Here is a 26705-nt window from a genome sequence, read left to right as displayed (position 1 = left end):
TTGACACATCCCAGAAAGCTAAAAAAAATTGAGCAAAGCATCCTGCTCATGGTGTTGGCACCACCAAGCTGGAAAATGCACTCATACTGCAAAAAAGTGCCTGAGGAAACCCAAGAAATACAACCAGAAAAGCCAAAGCACTGATCCCAAATCCAAACTCAACAGACCATACCATGGAGCAAAGCCATCCATGATGTCCCCAAATCTACTAGAGCCCCAATGCCACATACTGCAGACATATCTTGTATCCAGACCCTGATAAGTCACAAGTGTGTATTCTGGTGGTGTTCTTGAGTGGACTTAAATAATATTCAGCATGCGTTATGTTATGTGGCTGATTGGTAGCAAGAGTGAAGTGCTGACTGTAGGTTAGTTGAAACTGGTATAGAGCACAGAAAATGAATGGAGTCAATAAAAGCTCCATACAGTATCCCAGCGTGTGTGTGAGAGAGCATGTGTGTGTATCATGCAGTAAATGAAATAAGACAAAGCAACCGGCTCCCCACTAAAACAAACAAACACTCATACAACACAAAGAGATGTAGACCAATCTGTCTGCTCCATCAGCAAACTCAGCAGGAGCAGTGTTAGCTATAACGATACCATCTTTACTGTTCTCTGCCTTCTAGCCCCTGAAGGGGCAGAGCAGGCTCCACTGTCAAAAAATCAGAGCTCAAGTTCCAGATTGTGATTTATTTCATTAGGCAAATGAGATGTGTGAACCCCGCAGCACCGCTGACTGAGTCACCGCTTTTCACTGTCTCGATTTGTATGCACGCCTGCAAACACAAACACACGCACACATAGAGAAGACATGCATTTTTCACGTGAAAATAACTCTGTTAACAGCCCCAAAACATATGTAGCAAGTCTGATTCAATCAAGCGTCCAAACACTTGAGAGTGATGAGCTGGTAGTGGCAACAGCTGTTGCCAAGCCATCTTGCACAAAATGGCCTCCGATTTCCCAACTGATCATTCTACCTGACCACCACAGGGGGAGCCTCTCTCCTCTCCTCTCCTCTCCTCTCCTCTCCTCTCCTCTTCTCTCATTTAAATGCTGTACAGAGAAGAAAAAATAATTTCCTTTTTCTTGACGTATGCACATACAGAATTTAAAGAGGCTCCTAATTCCGTGTTTTTTCTTTCCCCTTTGCCTGCAGGTTCACCCTCAAAGTGGGTGTAAGCTGAGGAAGTGCCCCCCAACTCACCTGTGCCTGCTGACCACCTCTGACCACCTAGACCAGTTCCTTACACTTCTCGGCCTCAAGCATGGCTCTTGCAGTCTGGATCGTCTTCACTTGTGCTGTGGCTTCCAGCAACATTGCTCCATCCTCACAGGGTATGTAATATTAAAATTCTCTAGTGTTGTCTATATCATGACGAGTGCACATGTGTGCATCTGGATTCAGAATTTATGCGTTAAGATTCTGTTTTAACTCAACGAGCCAGCTTAGACTGTTTTACACACTGTAAGCTTCTGTTGGTTTCACCGTTACTTGTAGTCGGCCTGGCCTGAGGTTACTGCAAATGAGGATGCAATATTTATACATGTGATAAAGGTTGTAAGTGTATTGACTTGCTGACCAGGCTAGAAAAGCTGCACTTCATTAACTGAACTCTCTCTACAGGAGACAGAGAGAGAGAGTGTCTGAGCAAGGTGGATGTGAGAATGTCAATAAAATTTCTTGTCATCTTGATGTTAGTTGGAGCGTGGCAAGAGAATAAGGGGGAAATCCGTGCATGTAATGGTGCCATATGTGTGACCTCCTTGAATGTGCCATGTACCATAAGATGTTTCATTTTGTGTCGCATGTGCGCTAGCTGTTGTAAGCTTGGCAGCAGGTGACCTGGATGGGATGAAGTGATGCTGGAGGGTGTTGTGTATTTGTTGGAAGATATGTATGAGGGAAGGAACGGGAATTGCAGGGGTAGGCAGCGGGCCGAGGAGGGAAAGGAGGGGCTGCTGGGTGTCCTGCTAGTGGCCTGCCACACAGACAGCAGCACACCATCTGCTGTATGTTCTCCGTCAACTCTGTGCCAATGAGCCGCTGGGTGATGGACAGCCAGAATGAAGAGGAGGAGCTTAAGGACACATGGTTACCGCAGGGAGGAGCTAGCGATGAAGAAAGTGGGGAACAGTAAGGTGTGTTTTCATATTAGTGCTGATATCAATATTGGATTTAACAGTTCCCCAGTGAAAGCTATGATTGGACAGGTGTGGCTCTAATTTGAGAAGCTATTCTTTTTTCTCCTTTGGTTGCATCAGATCTGTGTGGCCCATGTTGTGTTCCATTAGGCCACTGGCATCATGTTGCTTTGTGTTTTACTTGTGGGTGTATATATTTGTATGAAAATAAGCCTCCACCTATCTGCATGACCTGGCACTTCGGGAATAGTAATAATACAGCAATAATCAGTCACAATCACTATCAGCGCACAGACAGAACATTTGGTTGGATGAAATTAAGAAGATTTTTTTTCTATTGGAATCAGGCACATTGCACATTTACATTGGCTCATGTTCACCCACACTGTTTTGGTGCACATAATTTTGGCAGTCAAATTTTGGCTGAAATTCATTCTCTCTTTTATAGTGTGACCAGAGGAGCAGGAGAGAAAAAGAAAGGAGAACAAGGGAAGTGGAATTTAAAGGAAGAGCGCAGGGTTTTGATGTGATGAGATCTGCTGAAATCCCTCTTAGACTAATCAAAGCTCATTTGGAAACCTGCATGATCATCACACATGGCTTCACAGTCTAATGTGTACTCCCTGCTCATCCTCCGTGTCCCAACTAATCTGCGATGCTTTAACCTCACTCTGCTCCTGGCTGCACATTCTAATATTTACCCTTAACACACACCCATTTATTCTACTCTGGAAGTAGCTCTTTAGTGCAAATGTTCTTAACCAGCATGAGCTTTGTACACGTACGCCTCACATAGTGAATATTTATTCCCTTAAATCACTGTGCAGTTTTTCATTTGTCTTTGAAATCCAATGGCTGCGTGAGACAAAAGACAATATTTTCATCTGTGAATACAAACTCATACTAACACAAGCAAATAAAGTCATAATCATACTGGCATATAGAAAATCCCTCCACCCCTTTGTCCCGGCAGTCTCCCTGACAGCCTGACATGCGTACCTTGACAAACAGAATGTCCCGCTGATTCCACAGAATGCTTGAGAATGTACCACCCTTCATACATAGTGCTGCTGATCTGAAAGCCCATTAGGCTTGCTTAATGTGGCAGGCATTGCAGGCAGCTGCGCTGTACGTGATGAAGCCCTGACACAGAACTTTCATTTAGCACAGTGTAAAGCGTTGCTGTGTGCATGTGTATTCGTATTTATGTGCACCAGTGGTGGCAGGAAGACCATTACAAGGCTATTTGTAGGTCCTTTCAGTCTGCAATGTGATGGGTATGAATTTGCAAGCATACAGTATAGTGCATAATGTGCCTGTATGTCCATGAGTGCATGGTGATGTGTGCATGCGAGAGTCTGTATGGATCTTTGTGTTTATGTGAGAGTGCTGACATATCCAGATAGATGTGCGTATGAGCCTTTTTGTGTGTATGTGTGCGTGTGTGTGTTTGTGTGTGCCACTCATACCAGGATGGCAGTGCCAGCTGACTGGTTGAATCTGTTCTCATCTCCCCTGTATTTAAGCCTTTGCTCTCAGATCAGTCGTGTGGAAAGGCCCCTGGTCCTTTAGTGCACACGCAGACATTTTTATCTGTCTTCCCCTCCTCTGCCTGGCTTTTTTTCTTCCCTGCCTTTTCCCCTGAACAGTAGCTATTACTTAAGGATAGGGGACTAGCTGTTTTTACACATCTTCTCAACAAAGTGCTTAGTCTCTCGACTGTTCTCCAAGGGTGACACAATGTTTGAATGGGGACTGTTCTCAGTGTATGCTTTTGCTTTCTGTAATGCAGGGCTCGGTGTTTTGTTTTGTTTTTTTTGTTCCATGGAGAGTAGGGCTGTTCGATATAACGATATATATCGGACGACGATATAAAAACATCTATTGTTTGTTTCGTGGTGTCGCAAAATAAACTGTTTACGGCAATATTTTTTCATCGTTTTGATGGTCACTGTAGTGGCTATATTAATTTCTTAAAGTTCTCTCTTTCTCTTATATTTAATATAACCACACACAAGCGCCTGTTTTTATGCGTTGTGCTTAGCAACAAGACGGTAAAGCCATCGCGTGTCCGCTTGTTTATTTTCCACATAAACCTTTCACAATAAAGCTCAAGATCCTGTTGAGACTTTTCAAAATAAACTGAATCACGTGAAAGAGTATGCAGAGTATTTACGGATGAGAAGCAAAAAAAGAGCCGTCAGGTGCTAAAAAATAAACCTTAGACTCAAATGTTAGAACAGGCTTTTCCCCGCAGCACGCGTTGTAATTAATACTTATATACGTTACAACTTATGTCTAAAAATGTATAGTTTCATACATCGTTAAAACACTCGACTCCAGGTACACGACGCCCAGCTGGAAACACTTCACGCAAGTCGAGCCGAGATTCACAGAATTTACAGAAAATGTTAAATTTTTGTGATTTATATCGTTATCAGGAGGATACATGTCTTATATGATATGGATATGAGCTTTTGGTCATATCGCACAGCCGTAATGGAGGGCTACATAAAGAATTCACTATGCTGTTGCAAGACAGATGCTTTTTTTAAAATGTCTGAGCTGACAGTTTTTTCCAGGTCCAAATGTTGCCATATCCTAAATTTAAAAGTGGGAGCAAAGATTTAAAAAAAAAAATGAGTGAGTGAGGGTCTTAAAATCCAATATTGAATTTGCACAGTTAAAGACACGTCTTTCAGTCCTGCAGAAATATTAAAATTGTAATTTTAAAACAGTGACCTACTCATAAATTCATAAGAGCTGACTCTGACAGGCTTATGCCAATAATATCTTTAGAGGAGGCAATAAAAGAGTGCTACTAACACATAGCTTTTTGTCGCCGTGTACTATCCTAAACAGCATGTAACTTTGAGGCTTCACAAGCAGCATTTTGTATTTCCTTATTCCCTTCATTTTGTTAACTCACAGCTCTACACTTTTCGCTTGAGTATATGTCAAGCAGAGCACTGAAGCTGAATTAGTTGAACTAAATCACTGAATTAGTTGATTAGATTCAGTTGCATTTAAATGAGTCCATGACGGGAACATAGTAAAGATCCTTTCCTTGTTGAAATTAATTCTGAATGCAATTAATTTGCATTCATAAATACTTTTAGAACTACAAAGGCGCTGAGAAAGTGCATCACTCACCAAAGTCAGCGCTCTACCTCAAAGATTTGAAGAAAGTGATCGACTGCTGTGACAAAAATGTATTAGCTCTTCCTTTTGCTTTACTTCAAGTGTCACTACAATTATCATAGTGGTTTGTATGTTCTTGCTCATATGTAGTACAGTACCCACTCGCTATTTTTATGGTCATATTTAAGCACTCACTGCACATTTTTGTGGATAGAGATCTGAGACATGAAATGAAGAATATATATCTGTGTGTGTGTGTGTGCGTGTGTTTAACACACTTGTTAAATAGCCTGTCAAAAAACAAAAAACATGTTTTAGAAATCTGTCAAAAACCTATATATTTACCTTTCTATTTATTTATTTATTTATTTGGCAAATAACACATTGGACATCTGTGTAAGTGTAACATTCAGTCACTAAGACAAATTTTCATCTCAGGAATGCAAATAAAAAATGGCATCTTAATCAAAAAATCATAATGTGCTTCACATTTTTTCTGCTTTTTTGTAAAACAGTAAATTTGAAAATTCATGGATAACAGCAATAATTACATTTTAGCATTAAAAATATCACTTTGATTAAAGACCTGGTGTGTAATATATATATATATATATATATATATATATATATATATATATATATATATATATACTTATTCAGCCAAGTACATTTGTTGTTTGAACTTAATTCAAAATTAGTCTCCGGTGTTACCTCAGCCACTATCCTGGCAACTTCAGCATAGTTTAATGTAGTTATTTTTTTTAAGGTGCCTCTGAACATAATTCAGACAGTGACTGATTACATGAGCAACCACACTGTAATTGGAAAAACAGAATTTCTTAGAGACAGGCATGTTGTATCCTGTCAGGTTCACATTGCTCCTGCTTGCAACACCTGGTACTTTGCAGTGATTTATTATTTGTAATTAATTCTACACGGTAACTTTGAATCTCGATCAGTCTTGTGTATTTCACATCCCCGTGTTCACATGGGAAGGATGCTCAGTAGAAGAGTACAGTTACTAACTTTGACCAATTCTCCTTTGACACAAATATTAGTTGCAGGATCACAGAGGCAGTTGACTATTGCTGGACTTAAATGACATAAATAATAAACTATAGAGACAAGTTCATTTCTAATAGCTTGGATTTTTATAGACCAAGGCCATCCAAACTGCATGTTGTGTGTTCACTGAGACAAGTAAATGCTCCCATTTTGTCTGAAAATGACCTTTGAGTATGCTTTAGCGTGGCTTTTCTCTTTCATAAAGCTGAAATCCACAGCCTTTACTGACACTAATTGCTAATCTAGTGGCTTGTGAATATTGCATATCATCTGGATTTTGCAATAAAGAGCTGCTCTAAAGCCTTTTTTCTCCCTATTCTCTCTCAGTGCCCCTTGTGTGTGTGTTTTCAAGCTTCTGTTGCTTTCTCATCTTATTTGCAACAGTCAGTTCTTCTCACTTCTCTCCTCTCATTTTCATCCAGTCTCTCAGCCCCCCCCCCCCCCCCCCCCCCAAAAACCTTAGCTATTATACCCCCTTTTTGCGCTGTGATATACTTCCTCACACACTCCCTCCTATCTCTTTCCTGGCCTCCCATTCTGTTCGCCCATCATCGTTTCTGCTCTCCTCCTTTTTAAACTCTCAGCTCTCCCCATCACTCGACCCCACTTTCTATCGAGCTTCCATCATTGAGATTAACCCCGCTGCCTCCTGCAAGCCACATTTTCCTCCTTTCCTTACCCTCTACCTCCCGTCCGTTAGCAGCGCACATCTCTTGTCGTTGTTATTTGTTTCTCTTCGCCTCTTTCTGCCTTCTGTCATATCTCGTTCGCTACCTCCCTTGCTCGCTCCCTGGTGCTGAGAGTTACTGTGCTCTTCAAAGCCCTTGGCTGAGAGCAGTAGATCACAGAGAGGCCTGTGTGAGTGAAAGGTTAATGGATGGCCTTTGAACATATATTGGGCGTTGGGGGGGGGGGGGAGAAGGAGGGACCGACGGGGCGGTGTGGCGGCGTGTTTTTTCAAACCTCACTTTGAAGATGACGCACGCCGCTCTCATGTGCTTGTGACTGTATACGGGGTTGTGCCTTTTTGTTTATTCATTCATGTTAGTGTATGTGTGTTTGCGCCCATTTTGTTTGTGTGTTTGTGTGTTTGTGTTTGCTTGTAGTCGTGTGTATGCAAGGGCATGTTAGTTTGTGTACATTGATTTGTGTACTGCAAACAAGCTTCTACATCAAGGATTGAGTACTGTGTTCCTGTTTGTGCAGTCGCGTGATAGCTGCCTCTGTTCTCTCCGGGCCGTGGTGTGTAACTTTGAGGCTTTGTAGCCGTACAGGACTGCATGTGTGTGTATGTGAGACGGCTGGTTTGTGAACATGTACAAAGGTGTGTATGTATCAAGCATGTTATGTGATTAAGAATGTGGGCATTTGCTTATCTCGTGTTCTGTGGAATGCAGAGTGATAGTTAATAGCAGCAGCTTACGGCTGGAAACCAAGAGCAGAGAGAGTAGAGAAGTGAAGAAAGACAGAGCTAGATCACAGCAGAGAGGGTGGCAATACAGTGAAAGGGAGTAAAGGAGGAGAATGGAATTGAAATGAGAAACTAGAGGTAAAGGGCTGGGAAGGAAGGTGAAGCTAAGAGGTGGGGAGAATGAGGGGAGTGTGTTGGGGACAAGTAAAGGTAAATGAGATCGTTTCCAGGTGGATGAAATTAGATGAGGGATTGAGGGATGGTGCGAGGTGAAAAAGAAAAACACAGAGAGAGGAGGAAACTCACAGTGTTACTCATTACAGTGCAAGTGAATACAATGGCCTGTAAGTGTAGGAGGAATATTTTAATTCATGCTGTAGCTATGAAAACATGAAAGTAGAGGAGCACACAAAATCCTCCGTGCTGTAGTTAACCACATAAGTATACTCGCAAACAGATCGATCACCTCATAAACATGCAGAGTGAAAATACACTCAGGCGCACACACTGTCCAAGCGTCCGGACCTTTGGCTTAGTGTATAAGGAGGTTAATTAAGTGTCTAATGCAGCAGCGGGGCCGGGCTTTGACACTCATCTTTCCTAACAGGTCTCCGGTTGCGACTTACGACTTTTTCAAATCCACACACACACACAGACTCATACTTGCACACACCTTTTTTTCTGACAGCACTCCGCACAAGCTACTCACTCCGTCTTCCCCTCTCTCCTCCACACTTTGACTTTCTTTTTTCTCATCACTTGCTTCTGCTCTTCATTTCCTCGCCAACTTCCCCGCTTTCCTCTCTCTGCTTCTCTGTCTCTACTCCATTCCTCCCTCATCCCTGTGGCTGTTTCCCTGCAGCACCAGCAGTTTTACCCCAGCACAGTGTTTATATGAATCTAGGTCTGACTCACTGTCTGCTGGCCTGCCTCCTCTGATATGTGCTGGAAACATAGAACAGAATAGAGTTGTGCTGGGCCTGTAGCACTGCTCCCTTCCCCAGGGAGATGGAGGATATTTTACACCCGGTGAATCTCCTACTTTTTAGGCAGGCTGATTTTTATTTTGGGCTATGCCGATTCCCCGTGTTGAGGCACTTTTATTGCATAATTAGGCGCCAGGGCTAGCAATGAAGTGGTTTGACAGTATGAGCACGTCCCGTCTCGCCTCCCTCCTCAAGTTTGTGTGTATGTTGTTCAGTGTCTCAGCGGTTTTTTTAACCACCCGTCTTAATATCTATGCAATGCCTGCTAGTTCCCCCCACAGCAAAGTTTGTCAACGCACAGAGCGAGAGAGAGTTCTTGAGGTTGAGGATGGATGATGGGTAGAGCTTGTGTGCATTTGCCTGCGAGAGTTTGTGTGTATGTGCTTGTCCGTAATTGCAAATGCCTGAGTGTGTGTTGTGTGAGAGTGTAAGTATCCCGTTTCCAACAGGGGCACATTTAATTCTCTTATGAATGATGTAATGTTATGGGCTATGTTGTAATTCAGTTCTGTTAGAGGACGGGGCTGCTGAGGAGAGAAGCTGTCTTATTGAGCAGATCCCAACAATAGGAGGCCTCCTCTCCCACGAATCTGTCTGCCTCATTTCTTTTATGTCACTGACCTTGTGCCTCCACAAAGAATAGTCGTTATGCTCATCTGCTGCCAGCACTTTGTTTGAAGGTTTCTATCTTTTTCCATTGTTACCCTGTCTCATTTGCTGTGCCATTCCATTTCTTCCTCCTGTGTGCTTGTGCGACTCAGCTCCATCACAGTGGATGTGTGTCATTTTGGCACTGCTTTGTGTTCTGACCTTATAGCAAGACTGGTGACTCCCTATACAGTCACTCCTCATCTCATCTCTTCTGTCTCCTTTGCCTGCAGCAGACAGGCGGAGGAGTCAGAGATGAGATAGCATCCTAGCTTTGAGGCCAGCATTTCTCCCTCCCATCCAAAGTCACACACACACATGCACACGCACTGTCCCACAAGCTCAGGCTGCCCCCACCCCTCGCACCCTCATGTTAGGCCTTTAGGTTTGTCTCAGCATGTCACTTTGTCACAACTCCTCAGCTTGAAGGCTGCCTGGATGTGACAGTTCTGGCCACATCGCCTCAGCCTGTCTGTGGTGACAGGCCATGCTCCAGTGAGTCATTACGCTAACTCGCAGTGCTAAGTGAGTCGCTAAGATGCAGCACTAAGCTGATAAGGAGCTCTAGAAATTGGTTGGGATCAGCTGGAGAGGGATCCCCATCACTGGGACCTCTCAGTTCTGTCCAATGACTGTAAAATTACTTGTTCTTCCTCGCCAGCTTTACTAAAGAACTAACCTAAAACTTATGAGGGAGTTAGCTCTTTGCGTTAGCTCTAATGCTAAGGGTATATGTAGATGTAAGGGGTGTTTTAATAATACCACTGGTATATGTGGGCAAAAATAGGAAAATGACCTATATAACAAGAAACCTCCCCACTACTGGACAAAATGTTTCCAGTTCTATGCTTCAGTGCTAGGCTAATGAGTAGTACTGGGAGACAGAGAGGCTAAAAGGGCTGATCATATCATCACAAAAAAACACTCTTCCAAAAGCACACACCACGAGCCACAGAGCTCCACAAGTATAATCTCCTGTTGTGACTCAGTCGCATACTTGCTGGATACCTCCAAGGCCAAACTTTCACAGAGAAAGACACTATAGTTTCTGTGAGAGCCTCGGTGATAATACATCCCAAGGTCAAACTGTCTGAGGTGGTGAAATGAAGATGCTTTTATGTTTGAAAGCACATCGCTGCTGATGAAGACAAATCTTTGTCTGTTCGTACAGAAAATGTAAAATCATTTTGAATGCCACCTGTTTTAGTCAGTACTGACATAACAGACCAAACATTTTCTCTTAACTTTTCTCAAGTGTTGGGCATGGCTCTGGTTGCAGGTAAGATTTTCTTATCGCTCCTCATCAGTTATATCGGATTTGCGCGCAAAGTTGTTATGTGCACTGCAGCTACAGACGTAAGATTAAGAATAGATTTAAAGACTAACAGGAGTAGAGAGCATATGAGCATGCAAAGTCTAGATTGACTTGTGCAAAATTATGTTCTTGTCTGATGGTTCAAGCATCTATCCACCCTCAGGCTTTAATTACTGTGTGAGGATAATGAGTCAAATCCAATCAGTTCTCTCTGTTGCTCTTAATTTGTATGGAGCTTCTATTTGAAGCCAACCGCTTCAGCCCTTCACACCAGCTGCCCTGGAGTGACACCAGGGCTCTGGCTGTGTGGCTGTGTGTGTGTGACCTCTGTCACTTCCACTCTGCCACATCCATGAAAATCAGCTCGTATAATTACTGAATTGGCCCTTTATTGGTATGTGTAACAATTGGTAGCATTTCTTGAGCACGGTGGCTGTTAATGCAGTTTTATACACCACAGGAGATAAGTCATAGTCTTACTGCGAGGGATTACATCCAAGTATACATATGGCTGCTGCAGAGAAAGTCACTCCATTCAGCTATTATGAGTCTGACAGACAAGACTAAATGCCCATGTGTGTTATTGTGTGTGTCTGTGTGTGCTGGCTAAAGAGACCCTGAAACCTTAATGGATTCCTGCAGAGTGAAGGACAATCATAGCCCATGGCCAGGCCAAGCTTATCCTTAGCTCATCTCATCTCAGCTCAGCTCAGAGCCAGTCACAGCTCCAGCTAGGCCTCAGGCCATCTGGCTGGCACGCTACCACATACACACACCCTCTCACACACACATAGACACTGAATCCATCCCTCAAGTTAATAAGATCCATGCTTGTTGTGAATACACCATTCAGAAATTTCTGTATGGATGCAAGATGAATCCTTCTGTATATCTAAACTTTAAAACCCACCTTAGAACTGCAACTTGTCAAAAAGTGGTTGCGTTGCTCTGAATTATGTCGGTGTGAAATATGATATATTAATGACACAAGCAGAGATTTGCAGGGGTGCTAGAAATAGGATAGTTATCTAGCTGCCACACTGAAATTTACTGGCTCATAATGGCTGTGCTCAATTAAGGCTAAATATATGCTGTAACAGCTGGGCCGGAGAAAGTTATACCTGGGAAAAAAGACAACGGATTTAGGTCCATACAACAGTCTCTGCATAAATTTGGTAATGTTTCATAATCAAGTACATATCATTGTGATTCAGCAGACTTTTGCCTAGTCATTGACTATATAAAGTGTAACTGTAAGATCTAAGTGAGATATCCCACATAATGTTTCACAATTATATAAAGCTTATGAAAGGTACATTGTTGAGCTTTGTGCAAAAAGTTCTGTGCCAATGTCTTGAGCCATTATTATTCACCTTTTTGCTACAATACAGCCTGAACTGTCTTAGGCAAGCTTTCTTGTATCTTCTTTAAGCAGTGTTCAGGAATAGTTTTCGAGGCTAGTTAAAAGAAATTCTAAGGTTTTTTGGGGATGTTTGCTGCCTTTTGTTCTGTTTTCTGTCATGATGATGCCATCCTGCTTCAATAATGTGGCGGTCTGGGCTCTGGGGAGGTCAGTCCATAATTGATAGTGTTCTGTTGTACGTTTGTATGTGTGTGTTTTTCTATCCAGATGTGTTGCCATTGCCAATCAGTTGCTTTCCAGATGGTGTTGCATGGTGATTCAAAATCTAATGGTACTTTTCATAATTTCGTCATTTTTGACAAGATTCCCAAAGCCCAACTCCATTTCGGGCAGTGGTGTCTACACTACTGCCTGAAATAGAGCTCAAAAGCCTCCATTAGCCTTCATTGTGTTTTACAGAAGGTTGTGGACACTCACTGTTGCACCTCTCTCCTGACCTTCCCTGTACATACTGATCATTCCACTGATTTTCAGTCTAGTTCTTGTGTTATGTGGCGTACCTCGCCTCTTTTCCCTGTTTTTTTTTTTCCCTTACCAACTACTTTTTGACAGGTGTCTATTGAGACCTTTCCTGATAAAGGCTTAGTGAACTGTGGATAGAGCCCAGTTAGTTAGTTCTGCCAATTCTTTTTTTTTCAATGTGGTCAAATCTTTTTAAATCAGGAGATAAGCCAAGTTGTCTGTTTTGTGTGGACTCAACACGTTCATTCTTTAGTTAGTTGTCTTTTATATGCCTATAAATTATTCATAGTGCAATATTAAGTGCCTTTACAAACAAACAAAACTAAATTCTTTGAAAAGGGTGAAGGACTAGACTGAAATTGAGAAAATAGAGTCAGTGTCCAAATTAAAAGTTTGAAATACCATCAGAAAGCCTGGTGCTCAAGACCACTTTTAACAAAATTAGAAAAAAGTCTGGCTTCTTAGAGGCAAAATATAAAGAAATGACAAGTGGCTCAAGATGTTTACACAGTACTGTAAATATATGCACTTCTTTTGAAACTCTGCTGAAGAAATAGCTTAAAGGAGATCTTCGCAGCTCAGTGGCAGTATATGGAACTGAAAAGCCAGAAATGCTGTATTTACCATTTAAATTTGCTTGGTATATAAAGTGTGGTTAATGAGTGAGCTGCTGCCTCTGGTAGGGACTAATATTCTTTGCGCCAACCTACAGTGTAAGCTGACTAAGTGTGATCACTCCTGGTGGCCCGCTTCACTTTTACTTCCCTCTTGGCTCATTGTAAGGTTATAATCACTGGCCAGCTGTACACTGCTGCGTATTCACACCACAGGGTAGTTAAGACGACAAGGCCACACACTGACACTACGCATTGTATCCCCACTGTGACACAAGAACTCTGTGTGTATGCATGGATGTGTGCAAGTGTATGTGTGCTTGAATGTGATCTTGCATACTCGTCTGCACAGTGCGTCTGCGTATGTGCTAATTTGCTTCTGTGGGTCTTGTGCGTTTGAGTGTGGACTTGTTTGTCTGGCCTCGCCTGCTGTTTGCATCTCCATGTGCTTTAATTAGTATGCGCTTTTGCATTTAGGCCTTTGTGATTTGGCACTGGCACTGTATTCTGGCGAGGCATAAAAGATTTGAAGTCTGTCTGTGCTAGTCATTCAGCCTTAATGGCGTTAGTTACACAACTGAACTGAAGTCCCTGCTGCATAAATGGGTGGCATTTAGAAATATGAGCAAGTCTGATGGCAGTGAATCATGTAGCACAGTGCTGCAGAGCATGTCTGGGATGACTGACATTGACATTGACCCAGATGGGCACTCCTTCTGAATGGACAGTGGCTGAAACTTAAGCACTGCTAGCTCAGTGTCAGAAAAGGAAAACAGCCCTGCTCTGTGGGTTTCAGCAATAAGAGTAGTGGGGGAGAGGGGCTGACTCAGTGCCCTTGTCTGCTGCTGAGCCTGTCTGGCAAGGGGAAGCGCTATATAGTGAAAGCCTTGGTTTATAAAGAAGTTGCACCCTGTTAAAGTACACCTACCGCCACTCTGTGTAGATTTCACAGGATTCCCACCATCTGGGTAATATGTATCATGTCCTCCTTACTGACACTGCAAAGGAGATCTCGGTCAAAGCCTTCTGGTCCTTCAGGACAGCGGACAGCTCCACACCTAGCTATCTCTGAAGCAGCTCCAAATCTAAGGATGCCATTTTCCCAAAAGAAGTTTTAAAGTCAGTTCAGTACCACGGATAGCAGCTCTCACAGGGCCTGGCATGAGGCTCACAAAAGGAGCGTTGGCTGTCCTTCAGTTTCACTTCCAGATCACTCACTCTACTCCTGTCTACTTCTGTTCAGTCTCTGTGCCCCTGCCTCCACCTGCACTGTAAAGGAAGCTGGCAGCCTTTTTTTTTTTTTAGGCTGAATGGAGAAGCAGTTGGAAAGGTATGCAGTTATGGAGAGAGCTGGAGAGGCAATGAGTGTCTCTCTCAGCACCTCTTTGCAGGCCTCTTTCATGCCTCTCAGCCTGGCTCAGTGATTAACCCTGAGTACCCCGCTTTCCCTGCTGACCCTTCTCCACACAGAGCCGCAGGAGTACATTGACATGCCTCTCAGACAGCTGATTACCAGCAGTGGGTGTGGAAATGGTGTACACACCAGAGTTGAAAATGCATACAGATGCTCTCTGTCTCTCTTTTTTTTTTTTTTTTTTTTACTTCTTTCACCTCTATTTCCTCTCTTGCTCAGACCTAATCCAACATTTCTGATAGGTAGAATACACTAAAAGATGCGAGAAAGTACATTGGGATGAGTATGATAAGCTGCTGTCTGGCAGTGTGTAGGAGTTTGTTAACATTTGAAACTCTCACAGTTTGTTTCACAAGTGGTGCAGTATCTCATTGCAAAAGCTGGTATGTCTCCAAATCCTTCATGCCAATATGTGGAAAGTGGTCGGCCAGGCTGTGCATCAGTAGCACTGCAAAATTACCATTCAATGAAGGCAAGTCAATAATGGCTCGTTTGCAGGAACCACTTTCATACCACCTGCTCCTGTCAAACATGCATATATGATTTACAATTACACGGAACAACGAGGTGCCTCCTAAAAGTGTATATTAAGGTTCAATGAGTTATCAATAACTTTGCCTCTCTCTCTTTCCTCTCCAGCTCTGAGCCGGTCAATGATGCCCTTCGGTTTGATGCGCCGGGAGCTGGCTTGTGAAGGCTACCCGATCGAGCTGCGTTGCCCTGGAAGTGATGTCATCATGATTGAGACGGCTAACTATGGCCGCACCGATGACAAAATCTGTGACGCAGACCCCTTTCAGATGGAGAATGTGCAGTGCTACCTGCCCGACGCCTTCAAGATAATGTCACAGAGGTGACTATTGATCTGTTTAGATCTTGTGTGTGTGTGTGTGTGTTTGTGCAGAGTAAGAGCCCGGTATTGGCAGAGGAAACAAGATTTTATTTCACAACACAGTTCCTCTAGATTTACTTGCTTTTCCTCTTCAGATGCACAATTTGGGCACCTTGTGGCAAATTGTAGATCTTTTTTGTAATAACATTAAGTAAAACCAATGTCAAACTGAGGCTTTCCTTAAATGTAATTTAATGTTTCATTTTTATTTAATTAAGAATACAAAATGACAATAATTGTAGCAGGTGGCACAATTTGGGAGGAAATTGTTATCAACTAACTATTCTTAGTGACAGCTCTTGCTAACATTATAATGAAGTTTGAGACTATACTGGTGGAATTGTTAGTAAAGTAACTTCCAACTTTAAGTACATGAAAGAAGGGGGAAAAAGCATTAATATTTGAAGGAAGTTTAGTTGTTTAATGTGTGTTTGCTCCAGGATTTTATTTACTTCTCTTCACTTAAAAATAACTAACAGGCAATTTGCCGGGGGCCACTTGAACTTGTGCATTCAAACGTTTCTTTTGGGAAACACTGAAGTCAGCATACTTGACTAATGCTGCTGTGTCTTGGCAAAACTTTTATTTGTAAGGAATTGTGTGTGTGTGTGTGTGTGTGTGTGTGTGTGTGTGTGTGTGTGTGTGTGTGTGTGTGTGTGTGTGTGTGTGTGTGCGCGTGTGTGTGCGCGTGAGTGTGCGCGTGAGTGTGTGAGTGCGCTTAGTTTCATGTATGCATGAGAATCTATATGTTTATTGCTGGAGTATTTGTAGCGCTTCCTACAGCTGCTCTCTGTGTTTGTGCTCAGCATCTGCTTCCTTTTAGCTCAGATCAATGGAAGCTCTCTTCCAGCTATCCATCACGCTTGTAATGGAGGCACAGGGTGCTAGCTTGAGCAAGGGAGGGAGGGAAGTAGTAGGGGGTGGAGGAGAAAATTGAGGGGGTAAAGGAAGAAGAAAGACTTGTAGAAATGATAGGATGATAGAGAGAGTGCAGCAGAGATTTGAGATATGAATGGAGAGAAAGAGTGTGCAGTGGGGAAATGCTCAAAGCTGGATAGAGAAGGATTATGTGGTGAGAATAACTAAGTGCACATGCGTGTGGATGTGTATCGTTTCTCCTGTGTGGATGTGTTTCTCGGTGTGTGCAACCGTGAGAAGGCATGCAGCGATGCGGTTTAGATGTAGGTATTATGTGCATATGAATGTTTTCCCTGTGCGTGTGGTGTAGAGTATCTGCCTTAGCCCCCCTCGTCCTTCCCTGTTCTCTCACCTCTAATTGCTCCCACTCACAATCCCCCAGGAGAGGAGGTCTTACGTCACTCGCCCTCTCTCTGCCTCTTCCCTCCCTCCATGCTTCTCTGTATCCTTCATCCCACTTCTCCCCCCCCCCCCCCCATTCTCCTTCCCCCTCTGTTTCCACCTCCCTTCGGGTGCAGCTGTCACATGATCTAGTCTAGTGTGAAATTACTCCCATCCCTACCGTTCCCTCTGTCTTTCAGAGCCTGAAGATATTTTTTATTTTTTTTTTGGAATACAACCCCTCCTCCCTGTCTTTCTTACAATGGCACTCATCATTATTTTTATTACTTGCTTCCTCCCTTCTCTCTCTTTTCTCGCTTCCTACCCTGCTGTCTCATCTCACAGGTGTAATAATCGTACTCAGTGTGTGGTGGTTGCGGGGTCAGACGTGTTCCCAGACCCCTGCCCAGGGACCTACAAGTACTTGGAGATCCAGTATGAGTGTGTCCCCTACAGTGAGTACTGAGACCCTGTCACACCTTTCCACCTCCCCGCCCTCCCTCACCCCATTCACCGCCCCTCCCATCCTTCCCTGTACCCTCACCTGAGCCTCTCTAGTCCTCTTCAACCCCCCCACCCCGAACCCTAAAAAAAGATGACATTCTTATACTCACTCGTGCTCACTCGCTCTCTCTGGATTTTCTCAACACAGTCAAAGCAAAACAAGACAGACAGCCATCCTCACCTGCTCTCTCTGTCTCTCTCTTCTTTCTCATACACTGCACAGGCACATACACACCCACACTCACAGAGCACTAAACCTTTTTTCTTCATCGACAGATTGACGCACCAGTAGCTGAGAGGGATTTTCACATGGGGGAAGGTGCTCCACAAACACAGGGTCCGATAAGCACTTTACGCACACCCACAGCAAACACGGGGTCAGCCCTTATTGGCAATCACAGCAGTGTAACGCACACCGCCCCACACTCATGCACTGATTAACCCAGGGGCAGGCGACTGCCTTTATCTGGTGCCAAACACCTTTGCTGTCCCTCTGATTTCCAATAAAAATTAAAATTGGGCACAGTGAGACTTTAAGGCAGGGGGTGTTGTGTGTATACCACACCTTTTTTTTTTTTTTTTTTTTGGAATACCACACCTCACAATAGGAATGTTAACACAAACAGCAAAGGGCTTATTTTAGACAACATGACCTGGAGCGCCACACAATTTAATGTCCCCATGGTAACGGCTGGCTTCCTCACTGCTTTGCTCAAAACTATGTGGCAGGTGTGACTCTACACATGCCCACACACACATACACACAAGTCTACCTTACACTTGCAAAAAGGGAGGGGGGGAGGGGGCACCGTTGCTTTTTTCTCTCTTCTCTTGAATCTTCCATTCTGAGCAAGCATGTACACACAAACAAGAGCACACTCACACCGCCAAAGGAGCAGACACAGCAAGGATTATACGGTGATGTGTTGATCCTCACTCATGTGAAAATCTCCGCTCAGTCTCCCCTCCTCCCTCTCATGTATTATTACTCTCAGCATTGATCCCCTCACTGTGCAGGTGCACGTGGCTGGAGGGGAGGAGCAGTGGCGCTCCCCTCCACTGGGCAGACGCAGAATTTGGGGTTCAGGAAAGGGTGGTGGGGAAGTATGAGAGTGTTGTGTCAGAGGGGTGGAGGACAAGAGGACATTACTGGGGTGGGGGAGCTATTTATTTCTCATGATAGGGTGTGGGATAACTGTCTCTACTTTTTCCTCAGGTGCAGTTGAAGTGAACCACAGGATCAAGACTACACCAAGCTGCTAACTTCCTTTTCTTTTCCTCTTCCTCACCCTCCTCTTTATCACTTCTCTCTGAGGACTCCAACTCACACTCGCTTTATTATTTCTCACAGTCAGCATCACCTCTTTTTTTAGCCCTTCTTCTCTGTCTTTGACTTTCAATCTTCACTCCACGGTCTTAAATCTTTATTCTTTGTCCTGCTACGCTTATTCTTCCTTTATTTTTACTCTCTGACCACCAGTTTGCCACACTAGCTTATCATTCCACTCTATCATTTTTCTTTTGCTGTCCCTGTTATTTATTTATTTGTATTTTTACAGGTACAAATATGCAAAGCATCCAGGGTTTTCCAGGTGCCACTTTTCAGTCCTCACCCTTCCTCTGCTCAGTGCTATGTGCACTTAGTTTAGCTTATGAGAGACTGTGTTGACTCAGGTTGCGGCTAGAGTCATATATGAGAAGGTTGGTTTCTTACATTGGGTGATATTTTCTGGTGTGGATTTTATTCATAGCCTTCCTAGTGGTAATAAGAGTTCTTCTCAAGTGTCCTCTACATTAGGTTTCCCTCTCTTCCAGTTGATATTTGTGTTGGCTATATTTTTTCCCTCCACACTGATATGACTTTGCTTGTTAGTCCTTTAATAGTCCTGTGCTGTTGCTCGGTTTCCTGCATTGTCCACAGAGGGTCAAGGTAGCATTACTTAGTTGTGCCTGCTTTCCTCTCCTCATGCATTCTAACCTTGTCTTTTTCCCCCTGACTGCACAAGGGAGCTTGTTCTCTCACTGCAAGGCAATCAAAGGGATGATTAAATAGCTGCTGACTTGCATTTTTCCTCCTTGTGTTTGGGGGAAAAAAACTTTCTTGATTGTGCCTGAAGTATGGCACGACTTAGAAAATTGGAAGCTGATCCTCCTATGATATAAAGTCTCGCTTGTCTGAGGTGACAAAGAAGAGCCAATTACCCCTGTCCTCTGCCACTCTCCTCCACTGGAGAAGCAAAAGCACTTAACTTGCGCACCCTCACAAAAATAGAAACACGCGTGCGTACACAGGCGATGCACGCTACTCAAACTCTGCAGGCTGCTCTATGTATTTGTGCTCATTTGACAAACTAAATACGACCTGACACATTCAGACTCAGAGCTGGAACTGTTCATCCCAAAACCTAGTCACCGTCGCACCACACGCCACTCAACTCGGCCACTTTTAATTACCAGGAGAGGGGGCGCGTCGCTCTCTTCAGTTCTGCCTCAGCAGAGATTTGTCAAGATTAATTGAATTTGCTGCAGCTAATCGCTCTGGTAATGCCCCATCATTTATGTCTGGTTGGGATTGCTGGGCACTCTGGTATCATCTAAACCTGACACATGGTTTTCATTGGTTGTCTTGACAAAAAGGTGAACAATTGAGAGATGATATGTAAGGGCTGTGTGGCATGGCAGCTGAGATGGTGTGCAGCCATGTTGATGGCTACGAGCGATGTTTGCTTTTGACAGGGTCCTCTGTGTGAGAGCTGTGTTTCCAGTCACCTGAAACGGCACGGTGACAGCCAGTGCTGAGCTGACATACCCACACACCTCAGCTGGCAGAGCTCAGACAAGGGTCTTGCACAAGTATGTGTGTGTGTTGCTGTGCGTGGGACTGCCTTGGCAAAATACAACAAACCGCCAACTAGTCAAGTCATATCTCATCGAGCCAAAAAGCCCTGCAAGGCCGCCCAGCCGTTGCCACGTAGCATTGTTTTTGCCATCCGGAACACAAGACGACAAAATGGCTCAAATGAACTCTCATTTCACACTGGCACAGCCTGCCGTAGCCTGCTAGATCCCATTAAGACATCACAGATCCATGGATACAACTGCAGGATGTGTTTACTGCAGTTAAACCCCTACACTGCAGTTTTAACATAGATGTACGCAGAGTTAAAATAAATCTATCCCACGAGGGAGCCCTTACCTGTTCCCGCTCTTTCTTCAGAACACTGTGCTACATCATTATTGATTCCTAATGCTCCCTATTGGGATTATCTATGCTAGCCATGCCAGAGCTAGCAGACCTTCTCCTGTGGCTCTTTTGTTTCTTCAGCTTTTATATATCTGGTTAATATGCACAGTGCAGGTGGCTGTACAGGCTTTACAGTCGAGAGTTTCTTAGCTTAATTTTATATCCTCCAGTTTTTCCATTTATATTTTGGTACTCTGCCGCTGTTTCACTTTATAAAATTGATTCTTCCCCACAAATGTATTCAGCACTGCCTATTCATTACAAGACATCACTTTTTGGACACAAAGCCACTGGAAATGATAGTTGACTTGTCGGAAGGAGTTTGTCAGTTGCAGGAATAATGGCATTGTAATATGACAAGTTTTGAGGGGAGGAGGGGAAACACTTTGATGTAGCTGAAAATGAAATTCTATTAATATGTATAGGGACACCATTAGATGAGTGACTCATACATGTCTGGTGAATGAGAAGCAGGAAGCTTTGCTCGGGCCATGGAAAGAGATGGCTCTTTACTGTGAAAAATGCGAAGTTTGAGAAGGAGACAATAGGAAGGGGCCGAGGAAGAAGAAGCAGAAGAGGACACGCTAGAAGGAGGCCAAGTGTTCCTGCAGTGCTTCAGCAATATGTGTGCGTATTTGAGAGCGTGTGTTTTAGCTGTACTCATTAGTGTGGGAGTAATTGATAGGGTTGTAGAGAGCGCTGAGCGGAGTGATTAAGGGGAGAGGACAGTGGCTTATTTCTCAGAAGATCCCTGAAAGAGAAACGTTGAATGAATCAGACAAACAACCAAGGTGGCCTTAAACTAACCTCCAACTCACTGTGAGGACAGTTTGATGAGTTTCCTTCTCCTTTCTCTGTGTTTATGTGCGTGCGTGCGTGTGTGTAGGCGCGTGCGTGTGTGTGTGTGTGTTCTTAGAAATCTGTAAAGATCTTGTGTGTGTCGTTTCTTTGTGTCTATTTTTCAGGACAACCAAGAATGGAAGAACAGTGTCAACAGAAGTCTTCCATCTTCTTTGTTTTTAGTCTTTCTTTTTTTTTGCAGCATTGAAGAAGTTTCATTCCCCTCTCTCACTCTCACTCACTCTCTCTCTCGTTTTCTCTCTACATGTCACTGCATCATTTCCCTCCTGTTCTGAAAAACATACACAGTGGTGCATTTATAATATTGTGTTTAGCACAACAACTTTTTAAGGACTGCAGTGTCACACTTGCATGAAGAGCTGAGCTTCTGCAGTCAGTAGAAACCTGGAACGTGGAAAAACTCTGTATATTTGAATTCTGGTGTCCTCATCTACCCCCTGCAGCGGTTTCACAGAGAGGATGAAAGCTCTGGATGCTCTGTGGCCAGTGTCAGCCTCCCCTAACCTTGGAGCTAATGATTGCACTCACAGTTGGTGGCAGGCATGTAACGTGCCTTTTTTTTTTTTCTTTTTTTTGGTCCCTGCCCCAGCATCACAAAACTTGCACTAGTTTCTTTCCCTTGTTTACCCCTCTAGGCTGAAAGTGGCTTCCACTCCCCAGGTCTTCGTGGAGGTTGTTTGTCCAGTTTGATCTTGGCATATGATGATAAATGATCATGTGGCTGCTGATGCTGATGCCGCCTCTGCCGAGGTGCATCCCCCACACAGCTAAGGCAACCGCTGCTATCACTCTTTTTTCTTTTCTATTCTGTTTGTCTTTGTAAAACTCTCTTTCTCTCTCTTTTACCCTCTCTCTTGCTATCGCTTTTTTCCCCTATCTTTACGGGCAACCCGGTGAGGTGTCGTGACAATTTCACAGCGCTCCCCGGGGACTTTCCACGACACATACATGACAATCACGCTCACAGCGGGGATCCACCAGCCATGTGGCTTTTGACACGCGTCTTTCTCGAGACATTAGAAGAACAACTCTCACGGCACTGGTGCCTCAGCAAACATGGAGAGAAGCTGAGTGCTGTAATGTGAAAGGCGGAGCTGAAATTTTTGCTTGCTTCTCCAATAGTCTCCAGCTGCTCGTGAACCTCCCTCAACACCCCAACACAAGCAGACTCCTACCAGCGTCATGGATATTGAGGGAACCACGCCTTACCTGCCCGTGTCAGCTAAGGCCTCAGTGTGACTCAACACACCAATCTATTGATTTGTGTGTGATGAGCCCGCTGTAGATATTTCTCTCATCTCTCTTTTGTGTCTGCCCTTTTTTATTTTCCCTCCCCTCCCCCCCGACTGTGCCTCTCAGTTCCTCTCTGTGTTTCTCAGGCGTTACACTCTGTCAAGCCCTCCCTTTCCCCTGTTGTTTGTTCTTTTTTTCTTTGATGAGCCAGTCTCGGCCAGGCAAGCCAGCAGCTCCCCATTGATTAGATGGTCGATGGGTTGAGTGTTTTTGCTGGCTTCTATAGCAGGCATCCTGACTCTGTAAATTGAGCAAAGCCAAAAGCACCGCTTTCTGTAGATCAAGGGACCGCTCTAATGTCAACACAAACTGCGCTTGGAGAGAGTGGAAGAGAGACAGAGATTCAACGATCTCTCCAAAGATAACCGGTCACAGATAGAGGCATATTCATCACCATCTCCCATTTCTCTATCTATTTCTCTGCCTTCTCTGCTCCTTGCTTATTTCCACAGCAGAAGACGACTGTTGCACAAAGACGCCCGTCTCACTTTCTCTCTCCGCCAGGTTTCTGAAGCTGCACGAGGGCACGAGGGAAAGCAGGGCTGCAGAGAGGGAGCGGTGTAGCAATAAGATGGGTGGAGGTGGGGTCGAGAGTTTGTGGTTGGGGGTGGATTGTGTTGTTGGGGGATTATTGATAAATCTGAAATGAAATGGAAATGGATTTCAACCCAGGTCAGGCCATTTTCCCCTTCTCATTTTCCATTTGAGCCATCCTTTCTCTGAGTAGCCAACCATTACACAGACAGATAACTTGCTTTAAAAAAAACAAACAAAAAAAAACAAAAGAGAGAGAGAGAAAGGACAGCGCTTTATTTAATCTCAATTTTCTCTTTTTTCCTGCACCTGTTTTTTCTTTCATTCCCTTTACTTTCCCCCCCTCTCTCTCTCTCTCTCTCTCTCCTTCTTACTGTCTTTCTCTTGTATCTTTCTATCTCCTTCTGTCTCCTTCTTTCTCCTTTTTTCCGATGCTTGAATAGAAGTGGATCAAAAAGGTAAAGACCACAATGAACATAACAACCACAGCTCGCCCCTTTCTCCCTCCTCCTCCTCCTCCCTTGTCTCCCTTCCTCCCCCATATTCCCTCCTAACCCAGCACCTTGTGTAGTGGTCATGTTTGATGTTGATATCCCTCCCTTTTCTTTCTCGATCTCTAATCGTCTCCTTTGCTCCTCTCTTTCTATCTCTCTTTGACTTGTAACCAAAACTCTAAAGTCCTTCTAGATTTCCTCCTTGGTTCTGATGACACCAGCCTGACCTGCACTCATGCACACACAAACACATGCACAGACAAACACACACACACACAAACGAAAAGAAGCATCACAGAAGGTCAGTCCCGTATCTAAGAGAGATAAACGAGAATTTAACATCATTCCTTTCCTGTATGAAGAAGCACATCTCAGCCTAAATGTACAGACAACATGCATCTGTGTCATTTCATGGATGGCATATTTTCCTCTTTTCCCATCCTTTTTAGAAACCATATTTCATATTCACTCTGTTGCCTCACACGCCTGACAATAGAACTGTCTCATTATTCAAATCTCATATATTCGCATTTCGCAAGTAGCTGTTCACTCATTTCGATATTTCAGTGCATCTGTCCCTACAGATCTGAGAGAAAAAAAACACGTTCTCCTCTTTCTCTTCACATTATTCAGCTGCTCTTTTTTTCCCATGCTTTATCTCTTGCCTTCTTTTTTTTAGTTTCTCAGGACAGATTCAAAGTTTGCTGTTGTTGAAATCTTAAAGCAAAACAAACAAACAAACAAAACAAATCTGTTAAGATAACAAAGTAACTTGGCAAAGTTGCTGTCAGATCATTGCCTCAGTGTCCCATTTCCAGGTACTTCAGTGTCCTTCTCCCATTTTTCTCTGCTCATTTTTATTTAATCACGTTTCCATTAACTCCTCTTCTCTCACTACCCCTTACTTATAACACATTTTCTCCATTGTGTTTCTCACCCTTCCTTTCTCTTGTTCTCTTCCCACTGCTTGGTTTATCTCTCAGATCACATCTGACCATCACAGGCAGCTGCAGGCTCTTTTATCTTGTCTTACACTGCTCTTCCTCCTCTTCTCTCTGCCCTCTCTACCTCTTTGCAGACTTTATCCCCGCCACCTCTCTGTTTTCTTTATTGCACATGCACAATAAACTTGTCTTGCCCCCCCCCTCCTCCCCTCCTCCACCAGTACATGTCCACATCAGTCCATCCCTTCCATCCACTTCCTTATGTGTTCAAGGAGAGGGGAGGAGATGGTGGAGGGAGGTGTATCCCCCGTAGGGAGGGCTTCGGCTTCTCGTAATGGCTTCTCTGATGCAGCCGGGCCTTGCCGCAAGCTCTCTTAAAAAGCCCCAATCAGCATGGCCAGGAGCCACAATCAGAAGCTACTAAAAAGCAAAGATAGACCTGGCAGGGCACACATCAGGTAGAGAGCAGTTTCCATGAGGCTGTACCCTCCCCCCGCTCTCAGGTCCCCACCCTTCTCAGCACTCTCTGAAACCCTACTTACATCTGTCTCAGCCGTTTCCCTGCCTGGCACCGTATCTGGATCCATATGTTGGAGGAATTAACTCCTTTAGAGGTTACCATTACCTGGTTTATGGACTCCTTTGTCTGTTGTGTCTGTGGTTTTCATTAGCATAGATCATTGTCACATTTTTCTCTCACTGCAAGCAGCCATTTTAGCTCAGTCTGCTGCTTGCAGTGGAATAGAAAGCATCAAAACCCCCCTCCTCCTGCTTCCACCTCAACCAACTGGTTCTATTTATTTACTGCTCTCCTTCCCACTAACACTTAAATACATAACCCTTTCCCCTGTCTGCCCTCCTACCCATGTCCACTTTATCCATCTCTTCCTTTCTCTGTGCGTGGCTGAAGTAATATTCCAAAGTTGTGTTTTGCCCATGTCTGTCACAAATAATCTTTACTGATTCATCCGCTGATTGACAGATTGGGTTCTTGGGTTGATGACTTGTATCTCTTGGTGTTGATGCCACTGTTCAATGAATGTCCACCACACTGTCAACCTACCTATTATGAGGCAATTTTATGACTGTGTCGGCATTAGCCGCCTCTCCCCTCCTATCATTCCCTCTGTCTCTTTTCTCATCCTTTTTGCTGACAGTCGAGCAGCCCAACAACCCACGTCATTGTAGTATTTCCTTTATGACAGGACCAAACTACTGTCTTTTCTTACCCCCAGTTTGTTTGCTGATAAAGGAAAAGAAGCAGTTAAAGGAAGCAGTGTTAGACTGCTGAGCAGTATCCCAGTATCACCGTGGAGGGTGGAGTTGGAGACCATCTGAGGACAGAACCATTACTTACACAAACAACCCTACATGTGACTTAGAGAAGTGAGAGGGAATGAGTGGGAAACCACTGCATTGTGTGACAGGAAAAATACAAAGAATGGCTGTGAATGGCAAAAGGGAGGAAAAGTGGTTGCTATAGAGACGATGAGTCAGGCAGCATCCCCTCATTAGGAATGACCCACCACACACAAGCACGGTCATGTGACCGTGGCAGCGCAGACACTCTTTTCAGTGGCACAGGGAGAAGATTGCGAGGATTGACTGTATATGTAGAAGCCATTGCATTGTTAGAGCCAAAGAACAGAGACGTGAGTGAGTGAAGCAGCTGGTCATGAATACAAAACACAGCGGCTGGTTTCAGGGCTGTTAGGGAGAGACAGTGTGTCTAGGAGACCTGATTCAGAGCAGAGGGAGGGTGAGGGTAGGTAGCAGGCTCGGTTAATGTTTCAGCTGTGCAGGCTTGTTGTTTCCTTACCTCTCAAGCCTCAGTCAGCTTGTTCTGGGTATGCCCCTCTGTTTTCTACAGTATCTGCTGCCTGTATCCTTTGCAACCTCGTCCTGATCAACTTTCCTGTCACTCAGTGTCAGCTTCACGCCATAGAAAAGACTTTGCTTTCAGTGGGTGCTATCTCTTGCTGTAGCCCTCTTTTGGTCTCAGTGAAGGGTATT

The 26705-nt window shown here is 44.0% G+C and overlaps 1 protein-coding gene across 2 annotated transcripts in view; it reads left to right on the top strand.

Moving 5' to 3' along the window:
* Window positions 1-26705, top strand: part of adgrl1a (adhesion G protein-coupled receptor L1a) — a 101123-nt gene that overhangs the window by 38709 nt on the left and 35709 nt on the right. For both annotated transcript variants that reach the window (XM_086289479.1, XM_086289478.1), the window contains exons 2-4: window positions 1163-1341; window positions 15267-15480; window positions 17164-17273. In XM_086289479.1, the coding sequence (XP_086145605.1) occupies window positions 1272-1341; window positions 15267-15480; window positions 17164-17273 (394 nt within the window). In that variant the 5' untranslated portion in view covers window positions 1163-1271. The remainder of the gene's footprint in view (window positions 1-1162; window positions 1342-15266; window positions 15481-17163; window positions 17274-26705) is intronic.

The sequence above is a fragment of the Aulonocara sp. 'chitande type north' Nkhata Bay genome, linkage group LG4 (genome assembly GCF_057382095.1).
Source record: "Aulonocara sp. 'chitande type north' Nkhata Bay isolate Kocher_YH1m ecotype deep benthic linkage group LG4, A_spYH_male_GT1.1, whole genome shotgun sequence".
NCBI lineage: Eukaryota > Metazoa > Chordata > Actinopteri > Cichliformes > Cichlidae > Aulonocara > Aulonocara sp. 'chitande type north' Nkhata Bay.
Note: the sequence above shows the minus strand (reverse complement) of the source record. Positions and strands in the feature narration are given on the sequence as shown.